The sequence below is a fragment of the Alexandromys fortis genome, unplaced genomic scaffold (genome assembly GCF_014885135.2).
Source record: "Alexandromys fortis isolate MF-2015 unplaced genomic scaffold, M_Fortis_MF-2015_v1.1 scaffold_81, whole genome shotgun sequence".
Classification (NCBI taxonomy): Eukaryota; Metazoa; Chordata; class Mammalia; order Rodentia; family Cricetidae; genus Alexandromys; species Alexandromys fortis.
The window spans coordinates 3,196,470-3,206,907 of NW_026067960.1; the positions used below are offsets into that span (position 1 = coordinate 3,196,470).

At 47.2% G+C, this 10,438-nt stretch overlaps 1 protein-coding gene across 1 annotated transcript; it reads left to right on the forward strand.

The window, feature by feature from the left end:
• The first annotated feature begins 8,416 nt into the window (after positions 1-8,416).
• Positions 8,417-9,388, forward strand: Mc3r (melanocortin 3 receptor). Its single transcript, XM_050152913.1, has one exon. The coding sequence runs from the start codon at positions 8,417-8,419 to the stop codon at positions 9,386-9,388; it is 972 nt and encodes a 323-aa protein (XP_050008870.1).
• Positions 9,389-10,438: the final 1,050 nt, after the last annotated feature.

Sequence of the window (10,438 nt, forward strand, 5' to 3'; positions counted from 1 at the left end):
CTGGAAAACTGAACTCCGGACCTGGGAAAGCAGCCAGTGCTCTTAACCAATGAGCCATCTCTCCTGCCCCACTAAATTTTTTTAAATGCAGGAAAAGATATATGTGGGGGGAAAGGTTCTTATTACACATTGATGGAGATATACATTAGAACACTGTGGCTCTTCCTCGAAAACAGGAAATGTAGGTCTGCCCTATGATCCAGCTACCCATTCCAGAGCAGAGACACACAGGCAATGAGAAGAGCATACCAGAGAAAAATCCTCATGCCTGTGCCCGCCCTCGTCACAATGTCTAAAATAGTGGGTAACCTAGAGGCCCATCACGGCAGGAGTAGGTAAAGAAAAGTGTTATAGAGATATGATAAAATGTTATTCAGTCACAGAGATTAATAAAGTCTGGATTTTTTGGCATCAAAATGGATGTCGGGGTTGGGCAGGATATAAATGAAATAAAGAGAGAGATAATCAGCAGGTGTTTGGGCTTTGCTCCTGCCACTTAACGTCATCATGACTGCCTGGGTAGGGCCTTCAGCAGTCCAATTTTTACCCTTGCATGGGCACCTGTGTGTATGGCTAAAGGATCAAGCTGCCTTATGCCTGCTTTGATGGAACTGTCCTATGCTTGCTTCATCCAATATAAAAATGCCACTAGATACCTGTGATCGGTGAGCAGTCAAAGTGTAGCTACTGCAGCTGAAGACCGGGAGGCTGGACCCGGCACTAACTTAAATGTAAACTGCTCCAGGTGGCTACGAGCCACTGTGCTGGAGAGATCAACCTGGAAGATGCTCGGGCCTGGAGTCCATGCCAGGCTATGATCAGGCTCACCCTAACTACGGAGGGTGAGAAAGAGTGGTGCAGACGTACTAATGTCTGAGTCCAACAGCTTGTTTAATTTGATTTTTCTCCAGGGTGGAAGCTAATTGGGGCCAGGGAGGGCCTCTGCATCTCTGAACTGAGCCCAAGGTCCTCAGTTGGGAGTTGGGTAAACACAAAAGGGGTTGGAGGGGGCATCTAAGTTCCCAACCATTTATGGACCTCAGATGGACCACTTCTTCCTTCCTATGTTCCCTCTTGGGCCACCTCCTGACTTACAGAACCATCTCTATGGAAAGGACTGAGAACCAGAGATTGTACCAAGCTTTAATTTTGGGGAGCCACTAACCCACTCCCAAATCATGGCATGGAGACTTCTTATTAGTTATGACTGTTTGGTTTAACTTCAGCTCATTTCTGGCTAGCTCTTTTAACTTAAATTAACCTGTTTCTCTTTATCTACTTTTTGCCTTTGGGGCTTTTTACCTTTCTTTCTGTCTGTCTTACTTTCCTGCTTCCTCCAGTGTCTGGCTGGCTAGTGGCTGCCTGGTTTCTGACCCCGGGCAGAACCATCTTTCCCTCATTCTCTTTGTCCTTCTTCTCCCTCTCATTCTCTCTTTTCTTCTTCCTCTCGCTCTTTTTAAGCCTAGATTTCTCCTCCTACTTATTCTCCCTGCCTGCCAGCCTCGCCTGTCTCTCATCTATCTAACTACTGGTCATTTAGCTTCTTTAGTAAACTAATTATGTGCCTTAGGCAGTCAAGGTGAAACAGCAACACATCTTTTCACAATGAAACAAGTGCAGCATAAACAAAAGCAACACATCCGTACATCATTAAACAGATGCAGCAGAAACAAATGTTCGCACACCTTTACACAATTAAGTAACATTCCATAGCACAAACAAATGGAACACGTCTTTACATAGTTAAATATTCCACAGCAAGGGGCGGTGAGAAGCGCCGTGCAAACAACTATCATAGCTTGCCCTCTGGTACCGTGTTGTGAACCTAGTGCCAATGTTTGTCCCAGTAGGTTCCTGTTGCTGTGATAAAACACGGACCAACACCAACCTTGGGAGGAAAGGGTTTATGTGGTTTACACGGTGCAGTCCATCATGAAGGGAAGCCGGGACAGGGGCTCAAGGCAGGAACTGAAGGAGAGTCCATTGCTTCCTGGCTTACTCCCCATGGCTTGCCCAGTTTGCCTTTTTTATACAAGCCAGGACCACCATCCCAGGGGTGACACCTGTCACATCAGTAGTTAATCAAGAAAATGACCACAGAGAGAGAGAGAGAGAGAGAGAGAGAGAGAGAGAGAGAGAGAGAGAGAGAGACTTGATGATGGAGGCATTTTCCTGTCTGAGGTTCCCTCTCCCAAAATGACTCTGGCTTATGTCAAGTTTACAAGACAAAAAACAAAACAAAAACAAAAACCAAAAAAGAAAACACACACACACAAAAAAAAAAAAAAAGCTAGAGGGAGTAAATTGAGGAGTTTTAACCCAGAGGGTAACAAGACCAGGGTTGGGCTTAAAACAGAGCAGTGTGGTTAGCCGGTTAAACTATAATTGCAGAAGACAATAAAGGCATCAAGGGTTGAAGGAGATGTGCGGGAGGTCTCTAGGCTGAACAAGATGGCAGCTTCAGCAAAGATGCCCTGTGGACTCAAACCTGATTTGATGGCCAATGACGACTGGGAACTGTCCAGCAAGCGAGTGCTGAAACCACAGAGAAGGCAGCCATCTGCCTATGAGGCAAAGTTCAGACCCATATAAAATTAAGCGGCATGCTCTAACATGACCACTGGCCAAGGCCACCTTTTTGCCATGACACTTGACTTCTAACTATATAAGTGTGCTATTTTTAAAGGTAACTTTATTGACCTTAAATACTGAATCATAAAGTCTGCCTATGTAAGTCTTACAATCCAATGAATTTTAATTGATTTTGGTACTTCTGTAATGGAAAATGGTGTGGAATGCCTGTTGGGAAAATTTCTAAAGATTCATTTTATTACTTTTAACTATGTATATGAGTGTGCTTGTGTGTTGTGCAGTTTGGTGCGGGTACCTAACGACAGAAGCCAGGAGAGGGTGTTGGATCCCCCAGAACTGGATCTACAGGCAGCTGTGACCTTCCAACACCGGTACCAGGAACTGAACTGAGGTCCTCTGCAAGAGCAAACTGCTCTTAACCACTGCACAATCTGCCCAGCTCCTTGCTGGGCATCTGATATCGCTTTTGGTGAAGTACCTGTCCAAATCCTTTGCTACTTATTTGTGATATAATTTAATCAGAACACAAATAACTGTACATACTTATGGATCTGATATGACACGATATTGTGACACATGGGTACCATCCAAAAAGATCCGATGAAGATAATTTACTGCCCCTCTGATTGGATTATACACATTTTCCTTGTGTTCTAAGTAGAAATCACGTATTAGGCTGTCTGGTTTCCAATACCTTTCTCCCATTTTGTGGGGTGTTTTCTCACTTTCTTGGTAGTTTTTAAAATACAAAATTCTTCATTTTGATGAAATCCAGCTCATGCACTTTTTTTTCTTTTGTGTGCTTTTTAGAACTAAAAAGGGGGTGAACAGAACACTGTTGGCCTTGTTTGGAAGACTTTTGTGTCAGAGAAACTAAACTAGCATATGAAAAATGAGGAAAAACATTTTTGTAAAGTTGACATTCAGGTTGGGTCTTTAAAGATAACAGGAACACACCAGCTACAGGACTGAAGATGCTTTTGGAGTACAAAGACCATCTGGGTGGATTTTCTCCTGATCCACTCTACAGTCTTAGGATGATTTATGACCACAGATTCCAAGCAAGAATCCTCACATGTGCCAGCACCGCATGGCACACACCAGCAGACCCCATCACGTTTTGTGATTATTTTAAAAAGCCAATTCATTTATAGAAGATTCTATTAAAATGCAGAGTTGCATCCGTGTGGTTCTCTCAGAAAGTGGAGGAGATGCGGTGTTTAGAGACCCACAGTGTTCATTAGCAGTTGGAATATATCCAGGGTTTTAGGGCAAGAGCCCCAGCCAGCAGCTGCAACAGTCCAGGGTTAGCTACCCAGTCCAATACACCAATGAAAGAGCTGAGTAATCGAGATGGGGAGATGGCTCTGTCAGTAAAGTGTCTGCTGCACAAGTCTGGGGATCTGATTTTGAACTCCTGTGAATACATACAAATCTCAGCATGGTTTCTGTTGGGAATCCCAGTGCTGGGGAGGCAGAGGCTGGAAGACCCAGTCTCTGGGGGTTGCTGACTAACCAGCCTAGCCTAGTGAACAAACTCTGAAATGGGTGAGAGACCCTGCCTCCAAAGCAAGGTGGAGAGCACCTAAGACACAATCCTGAAGATTAACCTCCGGCCTCCATATGCACATACGCATTGCTTTGCATTTATATACACACGCATGCATGCACATACACAAACACACATAAAAAGGAAAATAGACATGTAATAGTGAAAGGCAGAGAGAGGAGGTTGAATCAATGTGACCCACAGTCTCTCTTTTGAGTATTGAAGTGAACTTTAAGTTAAATAGAGGCGAGAGGTATGCATAATTAAATAGCCTCTTCCAAGGTGCCATCTTGCCCACCATTGGCCTATCATTGTCTCAGCTGTGGGTGATGTTATCCCCGGAGGTCACCAGTCTCCAAGATGGTTGCTTCAGCTCCGGATGCAGTCTCACTCTGGGGGACAGTTATCCTCATCCGGAGGGAGTGGAGTCTATGACTCTATTGCATCTTCACTCTTATTAATATAAAGAGTTGTCTGAGGTGGCCGCTATTGCACAATGGGGTGACAGCCCATTATGTCATAAGCCCATGATTGGTTAGGTAGGCAGATGCAAGATGAAGGCAGAGATGTCTAGCCTTCATCTATCTTTTAGTTACCTTGTGAGCCCAAGTGAGGATTCAATGCTGGGATGTTCAGTTGTTGTTTGTTTATTTGGGGCTTTAAAAAAAAAAGCAAAAGCAGCTTTAAAGAGCTATCATATGAGGGTGCAGGTTGAACGTGTCAAGCCCCCATTTTCTCCCCAAAGGACATGCATGCCAGAGGATGGAAACCAGGAAGTGTTCTCAGGCCAAGCACAGAACAGGAAAACCTCACAGGTACCAAATGTGCCTGCCTTATAACCCAGCTTTGCCCATGACACCAATGCCCTTAAACACACAGACCTAGATGGTATGAACACATCTCTGGCTGTAACCCTGAGGACAAGAAGTCACCAAAAGTTTGAAATTGCTTTCCTGCACACTAGAACAAAGGTGGCTTAGGATCAGAAATGACATCAAAAGTCTGAAGATGAATCAAGAGCTGTTTCACACCCCTCAGGCCATGGCTGAGATTCCCAACACCAATCAGTGTTATTTTAGCAGAAACCAACAGCTTGTGGATCTGTTTACAAACACTGAAAGACAGTGAGAGAGTTCTAACATGCTGTCTGGAGCTTGCCAGCATTATAACTCCTGGCAATCCACCAAGGGAAACTGTACTGAAATCCCACCGTGATCTGCATTGCCCTGCCTCCCCCGATGGTCTAGCACCTTGTCATGCCCTTCTCATCCGCTCACATTTCCTTTCAGGTGAATTCCAATTCACTCCTTCTACCCAGCTTCTTCAGTCAGAGACTCTCTGTTTTCTATTAGTGCAGAAGGATGCTTTGTCTATGAGAGAAATTCAGGACCCATCCTGGCTTGTCTCCTGATGTCATGTAACAGTCGTCTACATAGTAAACCAGAGGTTGTCCATCTTAAGACGAATTCCTCATTCCAAAGTTTTAATGAGTATTCTAAATTTTCTTCTACTTGAACTGAAAAGTTTATTTTGGCCACAGTCGGCTGTTGCTAGGGGTAACCAGTGAGAAGTCAGTTAAAGAATGTCAGGTGATCGATAGCCATCTCTCCTGGCTGGCCATTACTGGGAGTCCACGGGGAAGGGAAAATCTAGAGGAATGAGATACTTAAGTTCTGGAATCAAATTACTACAGTTGAGAATTGTCACAGGTCAACAAAAAAAGGAGGAGTTTGACAAAACGGTGCATCCCTGGCTCATACTACCCCGAGTGACTCTGATTCAGAAATCTAGTGGGGTCCTCATGCCCACTGCTACAGATGGCTATTCCCTCCAGACTGCAAGTGCGGTAGTACCTCTGCCCAGAACCCTCCTCTATGTCAACCAGATGAAACTCCTCCCTTGATCCCTTCCTATACCTTTCAGCCCCAGCCTCCACCTCACCAACCCCCACACTGGGTATCACCTCTTCAGAGAAGTCAAAACCTACATATTCCTCAGTCTAGGAAGGTTCTTCAACCATCCAGATGAGAGTCCCTCCCCTTTGCCCCACCGGCTCTTAGACTTCCCTGACCCGTGTCCGTCACATTCTCCTGTGTCTACCACACAGACCCAGCTGGTGAGCCAGCAGCAGGGGCTGAGAGGAACAACCCCCACCTAAGAACAGAAGCTCTGTGGTGGGTGAGATTCTATGGAAGAGCATGGAATAGTATAGAGAAACGCCCCTGCTGGGAGGAAGGATCACTGGGGTCCAGTGTTTGGTTTGGAGCACTGGAGACTGAACCCAGGGCTCTTATGTATTAGACACGTGCTCTACCACTGAGCTGTATCCCCAGCCTTCGTTTCATTTTTTTTTTTAATTTTGAGGCAGGGTCTCACTAAGTTTCCCAGGTTAGCCTTGAATTCACTCCGTAGCTCAAGCAAGACCTGAACTCAAAACACCCCTGCATCAGTGTCCTGGTGTCAAAACAAAACAACTCTCACCTCAAAGGGGACAAGAGGTAGCTTATTCTGGAGCCAAATATGAGTGACCACAGCTGGTGGATATGAATTCAGTTTGCCCAAGCAACAGGTTCCAGAGTTTAAATGTTTTCCTGAAGCTTTATCGATACAAAATAAAAAAAAAAGTAGTAAATCCAGACAAGTATTAGTGGGGGTGGCTTGTAGGCAGGTTACAGCAAAGTGGGGGGATTTCTTGCTCTGGGCTCCCAATGCTGTGTGATGAGATGCTTCCCTTTGGAGCTGGCAGAAGCTAGTGCTCTGCTAATTGGACACATTTCCAAAGTTCCATGTGATAGCCACAGAACATTACATCATGCACAGAATCGGGCATGACTCTATATATGGTCTAAGCAGAGCCAAAGACAGGCCGGGAGATGTGGCTTGGTTGGTAGAGTACCTCCCTGGCACACATGATGCCCGTGGTTCAATCCCCAGCACCACATACACAAGGCGTGGTGACATGTGCCCATAATCCCTGCAGCCAGGAGACAAAGGCAGGAGGATCAGAAGTCTAAGCTTCGCCTCGGATACGTAGTGAGTTCAAAGCCAGCCTGGTATATATATCTCATGTATACTTGAGACTCTGTATTCAAGGAAATATAGCAACCCAAGATAATTTGGTCATAAATCTGCACTTTCCACCTCTCCACAAACAAACATCTGCTCACCAACCTACAACACTACCAGGCCCAGATGCTGATGGAACTTAGAAAGTAAGAATGATCAATCGCCCCCCCCCCAGCTTCAGAAATCATACCCTGACCAATCAGGAGCCATCAACATTGAAGCAGGACATGCCTCTCCCATAGCAAAAAGATTGGGGCTCCTTGAAGAACCAGGGAATGGTTGGCAATAAACTATTTTTAAATTAAGGCATCATATTGTGTCTTAGACATATTACATTGCATAGTTAATGAACTATTAGTGAAGGTGTGGTTTTTATATATTCTTAAAAATAAAAAAAAATGATGTAACACAAAATGTCGTGTTACTTGCTTAACTGTTGAGTTTCTGAATGAAGCCTGAAATATTGCCAACCGGTGTGTGCAATTCTCTGATTTCCAGTTCTCCACACCAGTTCTGGTTATGGAGCAGCCCCTCTCTTGCTGCCTTCTGTATCCTTTACACCCAGTGCAGACCTGACACATAGCAGTTTTGTTTTTCAAAGCCCAAATCAACCCACAAAGGCATTCACGCAGGAATGAATACGATCCCTCTTTACCTGCACGAGCGCAGGGGAGCAGTCCGGCCTGCAGAGGGCGCCAGTCCGCTTCCACATCTTCCCAGTGGAACGGAACCCAGAGCCCGGACCTGCTGCTGTCAGTCAGAGGGTGCTAGCTGCTCAGTGGTCATTTTGCTGCGCTGGAGATGAAATAGGAGTTCCGATGCATAAAATCCGAGGGCTCTCTTCCTTCTCACATCTAGCGCCAAGTCCCACATCCCCTACCTCGCTATGAGTAGAGCTGTAACTGTAGCAACCGGTGTCAGGTTGGGCTCTGAGAGAAGCCCAGGAGAGAGAGGGGGTGGGAGCGACAGGGGATGAGGCAGGCTGAGCAGATCTGCGCTGATTGTTGGAGCCGCAGGGAAAGTTCTTTCTATGTCTCCAAGTCTCTCTCTCTCTCTCTCTCTCTCTCTCTCTCTCTCTCTCTCTCTCTCTCTCTCCTAAAGGCTAGACTGGGCAGCATCCACAAGAGAAACACCTAGAAGGAGAGTGTTTCCCAGCAGCTTGCTCAGGACCCTCAGGAGCCGCAGCTGGGACTCACGCCTCTGTTAACCATGAACTCTTCCTGTTGCCTGTTCTCTGCTTATCCGATGCTGCCTAACCTCTCAGAGCATCCTGCAGCCCCTTCTGCCAGCAACCGGAGCGGCAGTGGGTTCTGCGAGCAGGTCTTCATCAAGCCGGAGGTCTTCCTGGCACTGGGCATCGTCAGCCTGATGGAGAACATCCTGGTGATCCTGGCTGTGGTCAGGAACAGCAACCTGCACTCCCCCATGTACTTCTTTCTCTGCAGCCTGGCTGCAGCCGACATGCTGGTGAGTGTGTCCAACTCCCTGGAGACCATCATGATCGCCATTATCAACAGCGACTCCCTGACCTTGGAGGACCAGTTCATCCAGCACATGGACAACATCTTCGACTCTATGATCTGCATCTCCCTGGTGGCCTCCATCTGCAACCTCCTGGCCATCGCCGTGGACAGGTATGTCACCATCTTCTATGCCCTTCGTTACCACAGCATCATGACCGTGAGGAAGGCCCTCACCCTGATCGTGGCCATCTGGGTCTGCTGTGGCATCTGCGGTGTGATGTTCATCATCTACTCCGAGAGCAAGATGGTCATCGTGTGCCTCATCACTATGTTCTTCGCCATGGTGCTCCTCATGGGCACCCTGTACATCCACATGTTCCTCTTTGCCAGGCTCCACGTCCAGCGCATTGCTGCGCTGCCGCCGGCTCACGGGGTGGCCCCGCAACAGCACTCGTGCATGAAGGGGGCTGTCACCATCACCATCCTGCTGGGGGTGTTCATCTTCTGCTGGGCACCTTTCTTCCTCCACCTGGTCCTCATCATCACCTGCCCCACCAACCCTTACTGCATCTGCTACACGGCCCATTTCAACACCTACCTGGTCCTCATCATGTGCAACTCTGTCATCGACCCCCTCATCTACGCCTTCCGTAGCCTGGAGCTGCGCAAAACATTCAAGGAGATTCTCTGCGGCTGCAATGGCATGAACTTGGGCTAGGGTACCAGCGGAGGCGCTCCATATCTAGCCAAGGGGCTTAGAGACAAAAAAACAACAGTCAGAAGGGACATACAGAATGTCGACAGCTGTGACTGTGTTTGGCTTCATCTGTAAGCTGGTGGCCCTTGGCAAAGGGAAGATGACAGAGTATAGGCTGTCTGTGAAGATCTACACATGGGTAAGTCAGGGTCTGATCTCCCACATGGTCCCTGGAAGAAACAGCGAAGGCTGCCCTGGGTGTCGCCTGTGTTCACTGCTGGGCACCCAGGGCTCTTGATTTCTGCCTGCTCCTCTGCTTTGTGCCAGTAACTGTGCTCCAAGCCAGCCATCCAGGAGGGCTCTTGTGACCAGAACGCGTGCTCAGATCTCTGGCAAGCAAACCTGCTCAGAGCTACCACCTCCAGCTGTCTGCTACATGGAGAGCTTTGCACGCATTCTGAGAGAAACTGCGTTTCCATTCATGTGGTTACCACTGTAAAAGCGATGTGATGCTCATTTCTCCCTTCCAGGACTCACATTCATGCCAGCCTCCCCCTCCCCCTGCAAAAATAGCATGGACACGCGACTCCCTTCTTTCTGCGCTATTGTCAGGGTTGTGATTATTGTTGGGGTTTCATTCATTAAATCTGAGTTTCAAAACCTAGCAAATCAAAGTGCTATGGCCAGTGAGAGGTCCTTGCTGCATCCTTGGACTTTGCTCCCTGATCATATCAAGGTAGATGCTACTCGGAAAAAAAGGGGGGATCTCTACTATTGCTTGTCTGCCTGCAGGAGGGTGAGCATTTCATTACAAACCGCTTTGCTGTCATTGATGATGGCTCCAGCAGTTGGGTCTGCTTCCAGATCCCTTCCTTCCTTCCTCCCAAGCTCGTTTCCCCCCTCCTGGTAACTATATGTCCATCAAGTAGTTATTTAAACAGTATCCATAAGAGAGGTTGTGTTTCATCCCTTTTTGCCCGCGATAAGTTCAGCTAGTGCCTCCCCCTCTGTTTGTGGTGTCCTCCTCTCCAATACATGGGGTGGAGGGATGTGCTTGAACTGCTCCTGCTA